This window comes from Myzus persicae, unplaced genomic scaffold (genome assembly GCF_001856785.1).
Source record: "Myzus persicae strain clone G006 unplaced genomic scaffold, MPER_G0061.0, whole genome shotgun sequence".
NCBI classification, from domain to species: domain Eukaryota; kingdom Metazoa; phylum Arthropoda; class Insecta; order Hemiptera; family Aphididae; genus Myzus; species Myzus persicae.
In genome coordinates, this window is record NW_019100683.1 from 9911 (window position 1) to 32433 (window position 22523).

Here is a 22523-nt window from a genome sequence, read left to right on the forward strand (position 1 = left end):
TCTTATACTTATCGTATTTTTCGGTCATTATAAAATTAAACATTAGGTGTACATAACTATAATTATCTATCTAATGTTACAAGTTATATCCTAAACTAATAAGTTAATAATTGAAATAACCATAAGAACTAGGTTTATACATATTAATATATTTAATTATATTTTAATATATTTGATTAAATAATAAACTTATAATTTGTAATGAATGCAAAACTTTACTAAATTTAAAAATAAACAAGAACAACATTTATTCAACTTTTCTTTGGATATAATTTACTAAAACTGAAATAATTGAGTAGCAATCGCCCATCGTCTGTAATAAAAAAACATAATAAAGATAATTTTTTTTCCATCAAATGTATAACATTTTTTTTTTAAGTTATTCATAAGCAGGGCTCGTAAGTTCATGCATTTGCATGTTTTTTTTGCTACCCAGAAAAATATGCTAACTGAGATACAAATCCGTTTCATAACAATAGTAATAATAATATGAAGTTTAATAATGCATGTTTTTGCATGTTTTAGGTGTAAAGGCATATTTGGCATAAAATCGTTTTTTTAGAGTTTATAGCGCATATTATTTCATAAAAAAATTGTTTAGAAAAATATTTGAAATGTTTCTTGTTTCTTATTTACTTTCCCGTTTACTGAATGATAGTGTTTTGATTTATTTTGATTTTCGTGTGACTACTGACTTTTCTAGTATTTCCCTATTTAGATTTTATGCGTTTTACTTAATACCGCGGAAACAATTCCGTCGTCGAAACGATACCTGTGCAAGCATGTACAGGTGTCAGGTATGTAGTGTTCTTGCACACGCCAGTCGTCGATGAGTTGTTTAACTGTACGAGTCGTGAAAATGTCAAATAACTAATATTTCATTCCAAATATTTTCATTGTAGGTGCAGGATAATGGTGTACAAAAATTATACAAAAAATGACTACCTAATTAAAATCAATAAAGATGACAAATCCATATGATTATATGAACTTCACAAGTATTCATTTTATTAATTTTGGTTGTTAAATATATAAAAATTAAAAGGAAAAAAATACTTTTAAAATTTATGGATATATTCTTATTATTTTAAAATTTGCTCATAAATATTTTACATAATGCATATTTTGAGTGCATAATTTAAAAATGTAAGGGCATTTAAATGCATATTTTCGAACTTTTTAGTGCATATTTTAATGCATATTTTGCCAATTTTTAGTGCATGAATGCATGCTTATTTGTGCTTTTTTTAGTGCACGAACTTACGAGCCCTGTTCATAAGGGACCAAAACAATTTGATAATTTTACCATATGTTAGTAATATCATTTTGTATACATATTACATTATATTCTCAAAACCATCAAAATGTCAAATTGTATTTATATTACAACTCTAGCTTGATAATTTAATCCAAGGTTCCTCAAAACTGAAAACTCATAAATATATCTTATATCAATAAATTTAAATATATTATAAAAATATACTGTCAACATATACTGTCAACATTTTTTTTGAAAGTATTTGATGTTCAACTTTATAGTTCAAGTATTACGAATTTTAATCAAATAATTTTTGTTAATTTTTTATTTTGTCTTATTCAAAAATGGAGTTGAAACTATAGAATCATTTCTCTAAATATATTATATATCATAAATTTTTTGATTGAATAAAATTATCCAAGCATACTTTGTTCTATTACATTTAAATCAAACGAAAAATTAATAATGCAATTAATTCCATAAATACCTACATTTGACTAAAACTGTTTAATACCTACTACCTAGTTAAATAAAAACTATAATGGAACTTACTTTAAAAAACATTTCCAAGTTAACTATTTTTGTTCTAGTGAATTTTAACTTTTTGTAGTAAGCATTATTCAATTTCATTGTTAATAATATCAATTTCTTACATTTCATGTCCATTTCAGTCCAATTACTGCTGTACAATGCGAATATTATTGAATCTTGCTTTAATAAAAAAAAGTTAAAATAACAAGGATTTCATTAAGAATTTTTTAACCTGGGACTATAAAATCAAATTCGACGCTTTTTCTACGGCGTGTATTTGTAGTTTTTTTTCAACAGTGTAAAATTTACAGAATTGTATACTTTACAATGTATATTCTCTAAATAAATTTATGTGTGCAAAATACCAAAATAATATGGAAAAAAAAATAAATTAAATAATAATAAAATGATGTTAGTAATGTAGACAACATACGTTGAGTATTTCATATTTCTATTGATTAAATAATATATTGATGTATGTTAATAGTATTACTAATACATAATTTAAATATTTACTGATTTTTTTACTCCTAACATAAATTGAACTATGTAATGGAATTATCAACTGTGTTCATTTGAATAAAATAATTATAAGTAGTACTATAACGTCTATAACAATGCATAATAAGAACATGCTAGATCTACAATTAATAAATAGACCTAAAAAAAAATAATCCATATAAAAATTACTTGACTGTGTAGATTCCCAAATAAATAACACACCATAAATATTTGAAATAATAATGAAGGAATTGAGCAAAACATTTTTTTTATCACAACATCTGAAGCTTGAAATCTATCATCGCTGGAAAAACTCTGCAATCATTTTATTTCATATAAGTTAATTCAAATATACACACATATTAACTTCAATGAATTTAATTTAATATTTATCTTGCATGGAAATAGAGAATGGGTAATTTGAAACAATTTATCATAAACCTAAATTACAAAATATTTTATTAACTTTAACAACAAGGATAATTAAAAAACAGTTTTTTTTTAAGTAGGACTAATAAGACTATTAAGCAGTAAGTGTGACAGCTATTAACTTTATGAAAATAATGTTATTATGTTATAGCGAAATGTGTTCTTTCATTGCAGAGTAATACTATACACTATTACTTAAAACGAGTGCACTATTGTTTTTTTTTTTTTTTTTATTGATCCTGAGCCCGGCAACTGTGGCCATTAGCTATTAGTAGGTACTGTAGGTTTTTGTATTGATGGTTTGTAGGTTTTTGGAACGGTAGGGGGAACACGTGTGTGTTTGTTTTGGCAGAATTTCGAATGGGGCACCCGTAGGTTTCTGCCATGCCCCGGGGGTGGGGGATGGCAGCACTTGCTCTCCGGTCACCGCGACTTGTCCGGAGAAAAATGCCGCCCGGTGGCCGAGGATCGAACCGCGACCGGCTGCGTCGCAGCGGAAGAGTCAGACCACTCGGTCACCTCGTCCCCCACTATTGTTTTGAAATCAAGACATATAAAACTAGGCTTAACTATGTTTAATATCTTGTTGAACATGTTATTATGGAAGATCGATTTTTAAATTGTTAGATTAAAAAAAAAAAAAAAAAATTATATTAATCTAGTACAAGTTTTACATATTTTTTTTACCATTATGAATATAAACCAAAGCATGATGACCGATAACGATGATACGAAAATTTGTGACAACATCACTCGTCTAAATAGAGTTATGAATTTTTCATATTTTCTGAAAAAAATCAGAACCTTGTTAGTCATTAGGTTTAACTTAAAGTAAATTAATTCATTCGTCAACCAAAAGTTAAGATTTGGCATCACCATTCAGCCGCAAAATATGTAGTACACTCACAAGTATTGGAAAAAATGTGTTAATTTTCTTATTATAGTACATAGTATTAAAGTGAACAGAAACTATGAAATAACAAATGTATATAATTATCCTCATTAAACTTCACTTACATTCTATTTCCGAATTCAAGGTTTTATTTGTCAGGTATATAACCTATTTGCAATTTGAATGAATTTAATAAGTGATTATACTTAGAATTTTTATAATGACGTAATTGAACATTAAAAATAATATCAGGGGGACCGGAGTAATGTTCGCATCTACAAGATGATATAATATTTTCAAATTATTTTCTGAACGTGTTGTATACCACATTGATGTTAATTTGTGTATTAGGTACTATTGTTTAGAATTTTCAAATTCAGACATTTTTCAGAAATTGACAAAATCAGTGTTGAGAAGGAACTTGTTACGAAAGGAATGAATTCCTGGAATGAATTATTTTTGTAGGAACAAAGTTTGGAACTACTTCCTTTAAAATTAAAGGAAAAAAGGGATTTGAAAAATTATTTTTTTAAGGAACGTGAACAAATTCTTTAAATTTTAAATCGTAATAATTTAATTGTCTTTGTTTCTACTCGTTAAAAGATAAGAAGATATTCTTAGTTAATTTATGTTTAATTCATTGATTGTTGGTCTTGCTTAACATTGTAAATAGTTAAAAAAAATTCTAAAACATCAATTTCGATATAAGTTGGTTAAAAAAGGAACAAAAATTGTTCTTGGTTCATCTTTTAAAAGAACTGAATTTTGCACGAGTTTTTTCATTGAATAAGGAACAAGGATCTTGAACGAGCTTATATGTTAAGAAATGAACAGGGAATGAAACTAGATGCTTTTAAAATTGAACCTTCCAAACACTATGAAAAATCTTAAAAAAATATAGCATTTTTCATGGATAGCAACTGGGTCATGATTAATAGTTACAAAAATTCACATCAATGATCAGAAGAAATTAAATTTGTAAAATCACAATTTGGTGGGCTGGTAAAGTCTATAGGTACTCTACGTATGATTATACATTCAATTTTCTAATTATTTTGTTTTTTTTAGTTTAAATAATACTGTTAAAGTGTTAAATATGTATTAATTTAGCATACATAGATAGATAGGTTGATAGGTAGATTTTATGGTACACATTAGGTATGTATTCTTAGTCTTTAACCATATTATTCTTAATATGTTAACTTAAGTACATAGGTAATGTTTTTCTAGAATATTTAGTTAGATAATATTTTTTTCAAATTAAAATGTAATAATATTTCAATAATAAAAAAAATAATTCTTACTCCATAACTGCTTGATGATCCATTATAACTGTTTTTAATTCATCGTATATTATATCGTGTTCATTAGGTATCTTATTATATTCATCTGTATAATCTAGAAGAAACAAAACAATTGAGTTCATCTACCAAAAGCTTAGTAAGTCTCAAAAAGTATGAGCAAAGTTTAAAATTTATAACTTTTTACAATTGTTTTTTCCCTAATGATACTCATTCGGTCATAACAAAAACACATACAAATTATCATAGCACATATTATATTTAAATCGTATAGCTTAAGTTTGGTTGTAAATTTAAAAATCCAGTTTCTTGGATAAGTGCCTAAGTATTAAAAATAGAAAAAAATTACGGAACTTCATAATACAAAAACATGAACCATTTTTAATGAAATGTTCAGAATTATTTTTGAACGCAGTGATTTATGAATTACAATTTTTTTTTATTCTACTAATTATACACCACTATCCTGCGTCCAGTTTAGGATTTCTAGGTCCCTTATATATTTTGATTACCAGCTTTAAATTAAAATTGAAATATTCGTCATCAATAATAATTGTATGAGTACGTATACTCTAATAAAAGTCTTATAAAATATCATGTATTTTTTATTATTCGTGTAATCAATTATTTAGGAAGTCATAAACTCCATAGACAATAAGTAATAACTTAATTCAGAGGTTCCCAAACTGTGGGTCGCGACCCAAAAGTGGGTCGCGATTATACTTTTGGTGGGTCGCACTATTTTTTTAAATAATACAAAATATAATCATCTATTACTTTTCGTTGATGTTCAAAGTTCAAATTCAGTTTTATCGTCAATCCTTATCTGTGAGTATGACAAATTACGAGTTTACCAGCGGCCGTGTCAAATACTATATATTATACAATATACTTATTATACATTTTTTTCGTAATTACATAAAATGTAATAAAATAGTTTAATTTTCTGTTGTATGGTAAAAAAAAAAGGTCATTCATTGATATTGTGGGTCGCCATATTTTAAAAAAATTTCAAAATGGGTCGCACAATAAGAAGTTTGGGAACCTCTGACTTAATTATTAAACTAGTCTTATTTATTATATTATATTGATAAAAATTGTACATACTGATTATTTTGATACTATAGTCTATAATACTACTAATTACTATTGGCATTGCATTATATTTATATTTTATATATCGATAATTTTAGTAAGTTATATACATCATGGGTAAATAACTATTTATGATCGCATAATTGAGACTCATTTTAGTTATGGGCTGCGCACTTACTAATATGGAATATATTATGTATCTATATTGCATGATTTAGCATGGAAAGGAATCCCAGCTGGCAGTGATTTTTAGATTTAATTATCCATGGAATTAATAATTTTGTACTGTTTTGTTGATTAATAAATCGAAGTGATAATATGCACTGCCAGTCAGTGGCCGCCACTACACCTGCGTATCACAAAGTTGCGATCATACCTAGTTATTTAGTCACGATATATATGTTATAAATGTTATGTGATAAAGTGTGTATTGTATAATAATAGTCACTAGTCGAGTTGAATTTTATTTATATTGTACATAACGTCTGAAAAACTAATAATTTAATTATTTTTTTAGTATAATATAAAAACATTATGTTTATTGTATTTTTTTTCTTTAGTATAGATTGTATAATATCCTAGATAAAAAATAAAAAATGTATTATATATTAATATAACGTTTTTTTCTTTTAAAAATACTAATTTTTCAAAAGTGACATCTGATAATTTATGTTTGGTAGGATTATGAATAAATCCTGCCAGGGAAAACATACGTTCAACAGGCGCTGAAAAGCACAATCTGGTATTAAATCGAATAAATAAATTTAAATAGAGTAATTTCCTAAAAGTTCTAGGCTACAGTTTTCGAGATATCGCCTATAAATACTATTTAATTAATGATGCAATAAAATATTTATGGTATACATAAATTTAAATCTGCAGCGCCTTTTACACATATACTTAAACATTGTAGAACAGTCGTAGTGTGTATACTGTATGCACTACTACTAGGTAGGCGAGTAAAAAAAAAAGTAAGAAATTAATTTTTCAAAGTATCGCATTAATGTATCGAGTATCTTCCGATAAAATTATTTTATGAAATACTCGATACGTTAAATGAAAATGTATGGAGATACAAGATACTCTATACTTCATATAATTGTACCAAGATATAAGATACATTTGTATCTAAGATACTGCCCAATCCTGTTAATACATCAAATTATGTGCAAATATTCAATATAACTTAAAAGTCGTACTAACCAATTGGGGAATTAGAGTCGCTAATTGATCTGTGTCCGACCGATTCGAACGCACAGCAAATTAATTCCAACTGACAGTGCATACCAAAGCATAGTGTAACCAAAAGAATATCGAATATAAGGAACGACATCGCGAAAAAGATGAGATACAATGCCTCGGCGAAGTAAAACATATAGTAGTGTGCGTTGTACGTTTCGTCAGTCACGATCAAATAAAAATTCATAAGATTCTGGCGGTAATACCCGACTGATCCGTCGTGATTTTTGACTGGTGATATGTCTTCGCTGAATGCCAAGGTAATAACCATATAAGTGATTGTCGATATGGAATACATGATCGCAAATAAGGCCGTTAACGACACCGAACGTTTTTGCCAACGATCCAGTATCATAATATGTCTGTTCCTGTTGCTGGACGATGTAAAACAGTATCGAGTGATCGACAAACAATTCCATATGTCGTTCGAGTGGTGGACGACGATCCAAATCTTGTAGATTACGTACAACGTGGTTTCTGATTTCCAAAAATAATCTATGCTTATAGGTATATTGACCGTCCAATAGTACAGACCACTGAAGTTCAAAATCATCGATATGGCAAACATGTACACCAAAAAGAAAGCTATGACAATGTGATAAATGTTTCGACCCTGACATTTTACGGTTCCAGGATCCAAAATTTGATACAAGCCAGTAAATTTGGCCAACTTGATGTTGAAAACATAGTTTTTCTCGTTACGAATATCCATTTTAATAGTATTATTTTACTGATTTGTACAATTGTACCTAATAAATAATAATTAATAACACATAAGTCTCTGTCGCCAGTTAAAAATAATTATGTACCGAGTACCTACCACTTTCAACTGAATTCTGTTAAATATTATACTCGATATGAGGTGCCTCAAACATACATCTAAATTAATTTTTATCATATTTTCATTCTTTCATAAACTTACATGATTGACGTGCCAAAAAAAATAGTATGACAAATAATTTTACATAATTTTCAGAAAACTTAAAATGATTTGAAACACTCGCTACATATATATGTTAATATTAATATTAATATTATATAAAATGTACTCTTCTATTAGTGAACTAAGGTTTTTAACTAACGTCATTTATTTTTGTAGACGACTTGTCGACATATTTATTCGCGATGGTTAAGGTTTAAAATATTTATTTTTAGAAACTATTAAAATTTAACTTTTCATGGTTATACTATTTTATTATGCATTTGCAGTACAATACATTTTTTTTTCTATTATTATTGCCACACAGGGGTCAACCGTTCACTATATTTATCCCCATGCAACATCGTTTATCAAATAAGAAATTCAAATTACATTATGAAATTCAATATAAACAACTATAAAACAAATAGAGTAAAACAATACCTACCTACGAATGTACGAAAACATTATATCACGCAACTGCAACTTTTATAACTAAATACATGCCTATGACCTACTGCATTGTATATTATTTAATAGTGTACGGCGAAAAGCTGAATTTAAACTATATAGGTACGTAGATATTAAAAATTCATCAGATCAAAAAAAAAAACTTAACAGTAAGCTCGGTCAACGTGGAGGCATAGTATATTTTATGACGTGTAATCTTAATTCTATCAGAGTTGCCTAATGAAACTCAGAAAAACTAGCAAACGCTTCATGTTAGACTTTCTGTTATACAGAATTATAACGCTTGTATTTTTGAATCTTGATATCAATTTTACTAAGCAATGCAAATCTCAACTGTGTTAAATTTAAAAAAAATATATCAAAAAAAACTGTGTTCAAATTTTTTTTGTATTCTTATTGATAATAAGTCTTAATAATAACTGCTTCGGAGACTGGCCATTAGCTACAAGAAATTTAACATAACTATTACACTATTTAATAAATTGTTAGACTAAGTAGAAACGTATAACTATGCAGGGCGTTTCACAAAGCATGCTCACCCACTATTTTTTTTTCAACGTTGGAGTTATTCAAAATGTAATTTTTTAATTTTTAAATATACTCTAAGACATATTTTCAAATTCTTGAGATTTTTTACTACTTAAGGAGAGTCCTGTGGAGATACAAAGTTCTATTTTTCAAATAAGAACCCTCCTATTACCCTTCTATTACTGTAAATAAATAAGAAGATAATTTTTTAGAAATTCAGAACTAAAATTCGTTCTAGTAGTTTTTGAATTATTTAACTTTGAACTCTAAGAATAAAAGGTCCATATTATATGGGTGGATAGGCCTATCGGGAAATCGGGATTTTCCCAGTAAGCCCCCATCCAAAAAAATAAAAATAAAAAATAATAATAATATAAAAGTCAATTTTTATAATACTGGCTGGCGCCCTGGCGGCCCTTAATTCATATTTGTTATATTTGTTAACTCCATGGCCCAAATACCAATGTAGTTTGTATTATTACTAAACCTTTTCATTAACAATTGGATTAAATTAGCACTTGGCTTGCTGTTTTATAAATATATATTTTATTGTTCCGGTTATAAGTTATAAGTTTATGAATACTTAATGTGCGTCAGAGTGACTTCCAATTACCCTCTTTTTAAATATTATAGTGACAGGCAATAGTATGCGGCCGGGCTTGCGCTACTTTAGAAACACGAAGCTGAATCTACCTCATTGATTAATTTCGTGAAAATTATAATTGTTTTTGTGTAAATCCATGCTAGTAAAGTGCTAAATATTTGTGAAAAAAAAAATATTGATTTTCAAAATAGCCAGGCTATTGTAACGTATGTTTTGTACCGTATGTATCGTACTTCATTCTATACTATTATACCTATAAAGTATTATATTTAGTGTGGATTGACGTAGACGTATATGGATTGATCAAAACCTGTAACATATCGTTTTGGATCAAAACCCTGCTGTAAAGACGAAACGTATAGAATCCAAATAGACGAACCAGAAAAATAAATATTCTGAAAAATACAGTATCAGCTGCGGCTGTCTTTCTGATTCAACGGGATACATCGTCGAGTACGCGACTGTACTCAGTTCAATTATTTAAAAATATATTGAAATGTTATAATGTTATTATATTATATTACACAATGTCTGTAGGTAATACGTTACAAAAACAATTATAAATGTATATACTATAAACATTATACACTGTCGAAGTAACAACATTTTTTCCATTTAAATTGAACTCAACAGTAGGCTGTACGCCTGTTCTGCTGTAGCTGTAGGTATACATATATTATTGTGTAATGTGCAAAAACATAAAATAATTTTATAATACGCAATACGCGTTAATTTATTATAATACTTACTGTAGCCGATCTTAAAAATGGAGGGTATCTACTAATTACTATCTACATAATAATACCTAATTAATATGTAGGGAACATACTTGTACCCTTAATTTTTTTACGAAAATTCTTCATTTGTGCCTATATTGGTGTGGGATTATGAGTTAGTGGTGAGCTTTAGCTGTAGTGCGGTACAAATGGTATAATAAGCCTTCTCTTCGGGAGATTCAATATTTCAGTAGGTATAGCACTATAAATATCTGGTATATATTATGAATTCATTAAATTCTCCTTCATAAAACAAAATGTGTGCGACAAGCGACTATAACTTTCGAGTTATTAATTATTATTAATACATGTATATAATTACACATTATAACCTGTATGATTTTAAACATAAGTTTATCTTATTAAAATTGTTAATTTTTACTTATTATTCTATCAATATAGTTACAATATATTTTAGCTTATGTTTTGTGTATCACCTATATATATAATATAATTTACTATGTTGTCATTATTCCTCCTTATTTTAACTTTTTTTTTCCATATACAAGGAATATCAGGGGATGCAACCGTATATATTATCTAACTTACTTAATTGCTATTGCATTCTATATACTTATCTATACTGTACAGGGCATTATTTAGTACCCATAGTTTCGGTATGCAATGTGCCATGTGCAGCCCTGCAGGATACAGACTGCGTGAGGGTTTTATCTGCTAAACCATCATGTTCTTAAGAATGACTAAAACAAATAAAAATAAAAATATAGTTTTAAGTGCCTCTATTGGCAATTACCTATAACCTACCTAAAATCTATGTATTATACTGCAGCGTTGAGGAAATGATTGGAATAAGAATTCTGGGATGCTGGTGCAAAGCGCATACCTATAGATCATACCTAAAAAAAACTTCAACGGCGTGAGACTGATTTTCTAGTAGAAAAGTGTACAAAACCGTACAAAATAAATAGCGAACGGTAGCCAATCGAGCCTCGGCTACTTTATGTGTACTTAGTGCATTATACATACTTAATTATTTGCGCCGTACAAATCATATATAGACGTTTTAGTACTAAAATGTATATATTTTCAGGTCTTGTACTTGAAGTATAGTTTCACATGTTTTATACAATAATACAGAATATATGACCCTAGCGCTTTTAGGATTTTTCGAAGAAGGAGGGGATCTCATTTATACTTATTTAACATAAATTGCAAAAGGTAACCTATATATACCACAGACAAAAATTTTAATTTGTTTTGTTATTATATCATTAGGATTCATGTATGGGCAAACCTCGAGAGGACGGAGTGATCATTCACTGTAAAAATATGTCTGCATTATAAAAAATATAAATACATGCAGTTCTGCGGTACTAACGAATAATATGAGTAATATAATATAGTATATTGTACTCCGACGCGTAACGACTAACGGTCGTTATTATAATATTATATACCTACGGTGACACTCCCGCAAATAGTTTTAACCTTCGCAGTACAGATCTCATCGAATAAAAAATGTACACTATTGTAAAATAAAAGGGTTGAAGACAAAAATTCTGTGGATACACACTCGATCGGGCACACATATTTAACTACAATAAATAATATGTATAACAAAAAATAAAATGATACCTACAGGCTACAATGATACAAATGTAAGATGTTTTTAGTTGTACTTAACCTATTATGTATAAATTCAAATTTCAATTTTCACCCATTATCTCTACATAATTTACATCTTTAAATTAAAATATATAGCCGTAATATTATTATAGTTATAAGGTACCAACTTAAATATTATTTTAGTACACAGGAAGAACGATCGCATTTGTAAAGGTACGATTTTAGTATCTCATACATTTTCTAAGGTTATAATAAAATCACTGTAGCCCCCAGGAGGAATTCTATTGGGTTCGAAATCAATTTCCAACTTCGCGCCTTTCCACTCCCACCCCCCGTCACGCGTTGGTAGTTGATGAGCTTTTTTCACAAAATATATTTTATTCGAAACGCCGACGTGCGCTCTTTCTGCAGCGCGGCATTCACACGGTAGGCACTGCCAAACTACATTATTATTATACATGTTACATGTATATATATATACATTTATATATAATATAATCGCACAATGCGTGTATAATGTGTGCAAGTATATAATATATATATATATATATTGGTATACTATATTTATTATACACGCCTAGCCGAGGTTTAAGCCAGCAAAAATCCGCGGCGTCCGATTTATTATATTGTATTATAAGTTATAACTCTCATATACGATTTGTGTCCTGCTTTATCGGTGATATTGAATTGAGTCCGTGCTACTTCTATGTGTTTGAATTGAGTCCAGCGATAATCTTAATATCTTTGAATTGAGTCCATATAGATAAAAAGTTATAACTACCTACCGGTGGCGACCTTGAACTTTGCACATCATATTATTATAGCGTAGTATCGGATATGCAACGACAACGGATATTCCCAATCAGTCGTGTCGAATAATTCGTGAACGCACAATATTATAACCTAACCTTACGTTAAATTATTACCAAAAATGGAGCGTATGCTCAGTGAAAAACAAAAAGAAATCAGAATTATTGAAGGGTTCAAATTTCGATTTCATAAAATGTTGCAAGGCGAGGTTCAACGGTGGATATGTTGTAAAAACTCGTGTAAGTGTTTTTTTAAATTAATAATGTTTTGTCAGATATCTACAATGAACATAATCATGATAAGTGTGACGAACAAGTACTTACTAGACAGAAAATTAGTAACGCTGTTAAAAGAAAAGCTATGGATGATATTTCTGCTCGGCCATCGAAAATTTTACATAATGAGTAAAAATGGTGACATTTCAGCTCTCACAACAAACGACGTTACTTTAATCAAACAGAATATTCACTACGCTCGTCCATTGCTTCATCCAAAATTACCGAAAAGTATGCTCGATACTCAAAATGCATCGAAATCGATGAATATTATGACAAATAAAGACGAAAACTTTATATTTTTGAACAATTTCGAAAATTCGATAGTAGGTTTTTCAACAAAAATAAATTTAGATGTATTGTGTGATGTAAAGAATATATATATTGACGGGACGTTTAAGAGGTGTCCTAAATTTTTTACTCTAATTTTTACGATTCACGGTTTCTATAAAGATTCATATTATGTTCCTCTTGTGTTTTTGCTGTTGCCCACAAAAGAGTCGAATATTTATGCTAAAGCATTTCAACATATTATCAACTATTGTAGATCGCTAAGCTTAACATTTCACCCTTCAGAAGTTTATGTGGATTTTGAAAATGAAATCCACAACGCAATCAAACAAGTCTGGACCGATGTTCGAATTAAAGGGTGTCGATTCCATTTGGGTCAAAGCTGGTGGCGTGCAATACAGAGGTTAGGTATGTCTAAAGAATACAAGTCTGATTCGGAAAAAAGCAAATATCTAAAATATTTTTTCGGATTACCATTTTTAAACGAAACTGACGTAATTCAATGTTTCACGGAAGATTTGATGGCAATAAAACCGTGTGATAACGAAAAAATTGATAATTTCACTGATCGCATTTTAAATAATTATATTGACAATGATGTTGCACAGTTTCCCCCCAATGTTTGGAGTGATTTTTCAGCGACAACAAATCGAACCACTAATAGTTGTGAAAGTTTTCACTCAAAATTAAATGCTTTTTTTCATTCGGGGCATCCAAATATTTTTATTCTTGTTGACACTCTTTTGGGAATACAGTCTGATAGATATATTAAATTAAGAAGTAAAGCAAAAAGACCATGCAAATCAACATTAGAAAAAGAAAAAATTTACGGGAGCAGACAAATAAATACATAAATAAACAAATTTGCAGATTTGATTTTTTAAAATCTGTATCATTTAAATTTTTACCGGCCAGCATATAATTATTAAAATTATTTTGTTATACATAACTATTATTATTTAAAAAAAAATTGTTTTATTGTACATAACTATTATTATTAAAAAAAAAATTAGTTTAAGCAAACACACATTTTTGGGAGACTACACAGCCAACCTTCACGTAGTGTCTCCTGGGTAACGCTAATAGGCTGAAGGGACTCAACTCGAATAACCTAACAATATCGGTCGGACTCAACTCCGATAACCCAAAAATATTTGCGGGACTCAATTCAACGTCAGCCTGCTTTATATACTTATACATATATATATAAATATAGATCCTTTGTCGATTGCAGTCCGTTTTTCTTCCATATATATATTATATTATTTCGGCCGCGGTGGTCATTAACATTCAACAATGCACCCTTCGTCCTTTGCTCCACATACACGCATGCATGTATAATATTGTATATAGTGCTTATATCTATGTTACGTGGTAACTATTAAATAATTGTCTATCACTACTGGTATACGGTGTGTAATTGTGTATCCTTAGTGATAGATCAGTACCAAACGGGGGAATGTGAGAGGATTTGGATGTTCGACAAGACAAGTATAGTTATACTGAGTATGATTTAACGTATATTTTAAAATGTAAAATAAAATGTAATATAAAATATTTTACTTTACCGATGACCTGGCAGCAACAATACACGGAGCAAGTGGTGAGATGAGACTAACTTCATTCGGCTGACGAATGTCAAGCAGGCCGAACCATTATTATAAATTTTATTAACTATACAAAATAGTTATACATATATATATAGCTTTACTCCGTGATATTACAGAATGGATAAAAGATGACACGCTTATCTATGATATATAATGTATAGTATATAATACTATACGTAAGATTATAATTATAAATATATGAAAACTGTAATGGTGTTCCACACCATTACACCTATATATGATATTATACTGAATGCTATGCGTGTATGCGTATCGTGGTATTGTATTGCCATCCTGCACACAATTATTATTATTATTATTATTATTATTATACATATAAAGCGAGCCGCGAGGTACCCATACGACAAAATTCTCATTCCCTCTGTATACATAAAATAATATTGTATATTATATTATATTGGCACACCGTGCTATACATAATACAAAAATATAATAAAGGTACGTACGAGAGTATAATATGTGTCGTTTTGTTATATGTTGTTATTAAAACGACATGTATACCTATGGAGCTTATAGTAATAGGTATAAAATAAGTAAATCCAAATTGTTGTTTATTTATTTAAGTTTAATATTATGTGAGTTCAGAGGATAATTTTTTTAATGGGTTATCTTTTAGAGGTCGTAGCCACTACAGCACAGATACTCCAGCCCCCTCAGTTGAGCTTATGTCGATAATCTATATCCATTGCTCATTATTATATTGATTATTTGCGGATTTTAGTTAAAAGTTAAAACTTATGAGGTAGGTATTAATATGACATAAATACACATACATGGATTATAACTATATGGTATCTGGCTGCAATCGAATAAAATAATAATATATTGGACCATAGTAATGAGATTTGTTTATTTAAATACCAAAGTTGTAAAAATAAACGACGGATATTCACTATGAAACCGGGCACACGAGAGGAAAGACGCTGGCTGTGTTACAAATCATCGGGGAATGTTAGTGGAACCGAAAAGGTGCTAAACCAGACATATTGTACCAAGGATGAATAGAGGACTATAGCGGCGGGCTGCTGGACCAGGTCAGCCATGTGGCTGATACCGGCGGGCCTTTGCAGTGACCAGGCTACGTTCTCGTTGGGACCTCGAAGATAACTTAGAGCAGTGTACTACAACAATGTGGCCGAACGCGAATCAGCCGGCGGAGTAGGAGGATGCGCGCTCAACGGCGATAAACATAAAACATGGCATGCAGCGGCACTTGCAGCAGCAGCCGCCGATAGAGGATCAGGATCAGCGGGGCGAGTTTATAGAAGAGACTACGCCGAAGGACCATGCACTAGAAATGCTGCCGCGTCCACTGGAAATCGACCCACCCGTCACCCGTGTTTGTTCTGTGCTTGCGAAAGCGGCCGGGTGAATCGGACGATAAAGCCAGGTTACAGATCGAAGTGCGTGTGCCGAGTGAGTTTCGGAACCGCAGAAATAGTGATATGATTGAGGAGGAACAAAATGACGGTGAAACTGAAGGGAATAAGAATTGACTTGGTAAATCCAAGGCAGTAAACTTATAGAAGCGTTACAACAAATGTAACGATTTTACCACAATACATGGTACCTAACAGAATATCTATATCATAAGTAAGTCCTATACAGTAGTATGGATTGAATTTTTAATGAGTGTTACAATATAGAATATAATATAAAAAAATGTCGAAGACTCGTGGAAAAATCAAAATTTTTAATTTCGTTTCATTATTTTCAGCACACAAATCTAACCTGCAAGTTTCCTGTAATATGCGCCAGCTGACAATCTCGAAGCCTAGTCACGTTTCTATTGAAGCTGCCACCTTCACACTTCTTATTCTTTAATCAGTTTCACAGTCACCAAGTTCCTCCAGTCACCATTTCCCGGTCCGGTGCACTCGAAACGCCTCTTAGATCTGCAGCCAAAAGCTTTCTAGTCCGAACCGCCCAGCTTACCACCCACAGAACGAACACAGGTCGGTTTCCAGTACGCGGCCACCGTTTTCGGTGGTCCTTCGGCAAAGGCCGATCTTTAGAAACGTCTGTATAGCTGATCCTGATCCTGGTCCTGTGGCTGCTGCCGCTGCGTGCCATAATTGCCGTCGAGCACCAACATCCTCTTGCTCCTTCGAAAGTGCTACCGGCTGAAGCTCAGTCGGTCGTGAACTGTAGTGCACTGTGTCGTATCGTCGTGGCCCGACGAGAACCACCCTGAACGCTCGGTCACCGCAGACTTCCTGGTCTGGCAGTCTCCGCAAATACTCTATTTTTGTCCTTGGTACAATAAATGTCTGAGAACATGGACATTCACAGATTTGAGCGCACCAGCGTATCTCCCCTCAAATATTTGTCCGGTTTCTTCTAGACGATTGTGGAAGAAAGTCAAACGCTAGAAGCTAAAAAATTAGATTGAAAATAAAGAAAATTGTATGATATTTATTAAGTATATTATTTTTTATTCTGTTCTAAAGTATAATAATATATGATTACAATGATAACAAAAAAAACTGTATAGAATAATATTTTTTATATTATTATTTTTTTTTTATTCATAATTTATAATATTAATACATGCAATCCAGCATAATCAGTTGAGTTATACCCGTATTACATTAAACCGGATTCCGCCACAAACAAAATACATCTATACATTTTTGAAAAAATTTTGATTTATTAATTTTTTTTAATAGCAAAACATCACATAGTACTCACAGATTTGGCACTCTTAATAACTATGTAGAATTGATTGTGTTATTTTAAAACTACCCAATAATTATATCCTTACAACTAATATATTCTACAACATCAAATCTGTTACATTTAGTTTGTAGCATCGTTAAGGTAAAACAACAATATGTTGGCGGAAAAAAATTCAAGAATAAATAAATTTTAATTATTATAACGATAGCGAAGAGTTTTGAAAGTGACGTTTTTACTTCATAGATATTAAAGCAGAGAGATTGAATTTTGACTGTCCAAACCGTGTACAAATTTTAATGTGAACGACGAACTATACGTTAATACAAAAAAACCCCCGAATTTGTTCACTTTTTTTTTCATATAGGTCTTATATTGATACTTGTAGAGTACTATTTGAACATAAATTTTACTTTCTGTTGAATTTTGCGTTTTAAATATTTCAGTGTCAACTTCAAATATGGTCTAGATAGTTTAAGGCATCGTTAAGTTATAGTTTTCCAGAAAAAAAATTAGATTACTTAATTAATCGTGGCATTTTAACCATTTCATCTACTAAGCTTAATACATTTTCGACATCTAAAAATACTTTGTGGAATTCTTCCTCACTATTTTCATGAACTGAATTAATAACTTGCACACTGTTATTGACATATTGACAACACTCAGATAAATCTACACTTATTTGTTGTAAAGATTTACTTAACTCTAATGGAAGTCCCGTTGGAATATTCCTTTCATTTAATTGTAAGTTGTTTATTACACATACATTATTTTGCAATATTTACATTATAGTTTCCATAAAACAAATAACTAATTACTGCATATAATAGTTTAAGTTCTCTGAAAAGTAACTCAAATAATACAAAATATTTTAATAATAATATGTGCAAATGTGCAATGTACATAATATTATTATATTAAAAATCAAATTGAATACCTAAAGGTTGATCATAATTTTATTCATCTAATAAAGTTTATATGATATATTTTAATATAAGTAAATAATAATAATAATTAAGAATATATTACTAATAGGTAATATATTTTTGACTGATTTTAGGTTTTATTAAAATCATAATGTCTTTTGGGTATAATTTATTATTAATTATAATATCAATAACATTTTTAACAATATAAAACTTTTAAAAATAAACAACTACTTTTAAGATAAAATAAATAGTAACTTTTAGTATAAAGAATAATCACCTTGATAAAATAAAACAAAATATTAAAATAACAAAATAAAAACAAATTGTACAGAAGTTACATCATTCATTTTCTTCATCAGATATTATAGGACAATTAATATCTATGTTTGATTTCAGGCTTTTATAAAAATTATGAAATGTTTCAGGTATAAATGCCAATAATGTCATAAGATCCTTCTTTTTTTCTTCAGTTATACATAACATATCATAGTATGCTCTTTCAATTTCCATTGAAGTTGCATTTTTCCTGTTTAAGTTCAATTTGAGGAATTTCTCATTTAAACCAAGGGAAGTCTTATTAGATACTATACCTTTTTCATTTTTAATGTACCGAATCCACTTAACATCTCAAAAAACAAATTTTTCTTTATTTTCATTGGTTTTCTTCATTTGATAAGATTTTTTCAATAATTTGTTGAAGTCAAAAAACATTTCTTGCACCATTTCTACTACCAAAAACTTATTTTTTCTTGCAAATCTATTTAATTGCATCCAATCATATGGATGACTAATAGATGAAGGAAATGTTTTCCAAGCTTTTTCAATTTTAGCGTGATCCGAGTCACACTCCATTCTTGAGCGGCCCGGCACCATAAATTTATGATCAATTGTTTCCTGTTGATCCAAAAAAAACAGACACATAGCCATGAGGATGCTATTTTTATTTTGCCCAGGGCAGCAATCACTGTACTTGGTTACATGAGTAATATTTTTTGGTAAATTAGATAAATAGTTGTATACACATGAACCAATTTCATTAGCCCCTCGTTTGGCTATAGTTTCATACCAAATATAGCATGTTGCTTTAGATGAGGCACAATTGTGCACAGTTAAGTTATAGGTCCACAATTGGCGTTTATAAAATGCAACAGAGCTTTCTAATGAGGGGGTCGGCAGACACTGTTGTAAATCCAATGACAAAGCACAATAGTTTGTGGACATAGTTGCTATGTCATTTCTTTTCGATTCATAGGCTTGCTCAGCTTCATTTTGATGTAGTATTTTATCTTCAATTATCTTATTCTTTTGATCGGTTGTTATAATATTATCAGTAAGCTTGATTTTATACTTGTCACACTGTGTACATGTATCATTCTTGGGGTTTTTAACTTTCAACCCTGCAGCTTTAAAATATTTTTCAAATAGTGTTCGACTAACTGGCTCTTCTACACTTATTTTGCATTCATCATAAGCTCGTTGCAATGTAAAGTGACTTGGTAAATACTTTTTAGAGGTCTCCTTTATACAATAATGACTCTTGTAACTAGGGAGTGAGTTAATATTGTTAATCAATAAATTAATACTATCTTGACAGCGTTTGTTTCCAGGTGGTGCACAACCTCTTTTATCTGGAGAGCATCGTTGTGCAGGTGAATTTAGCTTATTAGTACAAATATTTCTTAAAAACTTAGTTCTTTCACAAAATATTCTCATAAAACAACCTTTACATGCCTGTATTAAATCACCATCTCTTGGTACACAGTATTTATGTCTTTTCCTATGGTTTTTGTTTTTCTGGTGTATCCCTTCATTTTCTACAACTTTTCTTAGGATAACATGTAATAAGTTTAGACATATAAGAGGTTTGTCTATTAAAACTACCCATGGCCCAATACATGTTAAACAATTGCTCACGTAAATCATCTTGTATTTTACTTTTACATTTGGCTTTACAATCTAGAAGTATTTTAGATGCTCGGGGTTTGACTGTTTTCCCTGTATTAGTTGTATATTCCAAACCAGTATTTCTTTTTTGATTTCGATAAATTCTGAATTGTCTGGTAGCACCTTTCAACCTTACTCTAGACATTCTTTTATTTTGATGATTTGTATTTAGATGTACTTCAAAACTCCCAACTAATGATTCAGCTGTGCCCAAAATTACACTTGGTTCGCCATTGATGTCATCATTATCCTGTTTATATTAAAAAAATTTTTTTTTTTTTTATAAAAATATATAATATACAATTGAACATTATATGCATACCTGTTCCATAGCCGTTGGATTTTCAACAGACGATACAGGTGTTCCCAAAATAACACTTGATTTGCCATAAATGTCATCATGATTTTTCTATTATAGGTAATAGAAAAAAAAATGTTACATTAATTTTAATAAAAATGTTTTACTAGAAATATATTTACTTGTTTTGCGTTTTCTATAACGTTAAAAACATTCTCTTGATCATTAAAGTTATTATTTTCCACAGTAATTTGATTATAATTTTGGGTGTCATTGCTAAATTCAAGTGTGTAGTTGATGTTGTTTAATGTAATACAAGTTTCTTTTTTGCTATTATTATAAGCGCAACTAGTTACAGTACATTACCCTGTAAACACAAATACAAAAAATATTACTTTATTTCCTACTAGATTTGTTAAAGTTAATTCACTCTATAAAACAACGTATACATTATAATAGGTATACTATGAATAAAGCAATAAACTGCTTAAGAAATTACTTCAAAATTATGTTTTTCATTTGTAACATCAATGACATCATAAGATGGATAATCATTGTCTGGTTAGCCCATACAACGGATCTGATTTATTTACCCATTCCTAAGGATAAAAATACTTCTATTATTTAATAATTTGTCATACTACAGTTAATTAAATTAAAATCTTAAGTAGGTAAATCTATGTTGGTGGGTTTTTTTATTATGGTTACCTAAGTAATACATAATTAATTTAAAATAATATTAACTATAACACCATTTGTTTTCAACTGTTTTTAATAAACTAGGTAGGTATATACAATATATTTTGTTAAATTTACTACTTATGTTATGATATAACATTATTAGGTACTATTTTTACTAAGTAACATGAAACTATGTAAGCATGTCTAATAAATAAGTATACTCACTACTAAATAGTTTTTCAAATTATTGGCCTTATTGTTGTCTGTTTGCAAAAGAAATATATCACCTAAATTTCTGCAAACAGCCGGCTTTAGAAGTTTTCCATCCGTTGTGACGTTGACATCTGAATAAAATAAAAATTAAACATAAAATCATTAGAATTACACTTACTATTGCTCTAAATAAGTAACTTACTGTTTCGTGCCATCTGCAACATCGTCTTCATTCTATTCGACATTTTTAATTGCTATACTCATGTACACTTAAAGTTTTTAACCACATTAAATATCAACACATTGAAAAATAGAAAAAAATAGGTGACTTGAGACCTTTCTCAAACAAAAAATATTTATTTTTGAGTTTTTGACTTGACACTAAACGCGCGCTGTAATACATAATAAAAACACTGGTAAGTGGTAACATGTTAATGACAGTGTTACCACTAGATCTAGCTTAAAATTTCTTTCAATTTTCATGTAATATAATATCAAAATGTCCAAAAAGTGACTTTTCCACGGATTAATTTATTAATCCGTGCTTGATTCCCTTTTCACGAAGACCGTCCAACTCAATTTTCAATTTCAGCTATATAATTTTTTTTTTAATACAGGTATAAAATCACAGTTTTTTAATA

At 29.7% G+C, this 22523-nt stretch overlaps 2 protein-coding genes across 3 annotated transcripts; both read right to left on the reverse strand.

Annotated features, from left to right (window-relative positions):
- Positions 1-247: 247 nt before the first annotated feature.
- Positions 248-4938, reverse strand: LOC111041017 (odorant receptor 33b-like). Its single transcript, XM_022325164.1, has 5 exons — positions 4916-4938; positions 3407-3506; positions 2480-2605; positions 1811-1969; positions 248-313 (listed from the first exon to the last, which is right to left on the reverse strand). Exons 1-5 carry the CDS (start codon positions 4936-4938, stop codon positions 248-250), a joined length of 474 nt encoding a protein of 157 aa, XP_022180856.1.
- A 14273-nt stretch (positions 4939-19211) lies between these two features.
- LOC111041027 lies at positions 19212-22242 on the reverse strand. 2 transcript variants are annotated; one of them, XM_022325173.1, is made up of 6 exons: positions 22085-22242; positions 21895-22013; positions 21488-21587; positions 21171-21355; positions 21013-21099; positions 19212-20940 (listed from the first exon to the last, which is right to left on the reverse strand). In XM_022325173.1, the coding sequence occupies exon 6, from the start codon at positions 20667-20669 to the stop codon at positions 19374-19376; it is 1296 nt and encodes a 431-aa protein (XP_022180865.1). In that variant the 5' UTR covers positions 20670-20940; positions 21013-21099; positions 21171-21355; positions 21488-21587; positions 21895-22013; positions 22085-22242; the 3' UTR covers positions 19212-19373. The 2 variants fall into 2 exon arrangements, with proteins under 2 accessions (XP_022180865.1, XP_022180875.1); XM_022325183.1 differs by lacking the exon at positions 21488-21587.
- Positions 22243-22523: the final 281 nt, after the last annotated feature.

What these genes read in the sequence shown, in the direction of transcription:
- LOC111041017 (XM_022325164.1), bottom strand. Translation starts at nt 4,938, where the DNA reads ATGGATCATCAAGCAGTTATGGA. An exon ending in TTTGGTTTATATTCATAATG is followed by an intron (nt 2,606 to 3,406) that starts GTAAAAAAAATA and finishes AAATGATTGCAG; the next exon opens with AGTTTTTCCAGCGATGATAG. An exon ending in TTGGGAATCTACACAGTCAA is followed by an intron (nt 1,970 to 2,479) that starts GTAATTTTTATA and finishes TTTTTATTAAAG; the next exon opens with CAAGATTCAATAATATTCGC.
- LOC111041027 (XM_022325183.1), bottom strand. Translation starts at nt 20,669, where the DNA reads ATGATTTACGTGAGCAATTGTTTAACATGTATTGGGCCATGGGTAGTT.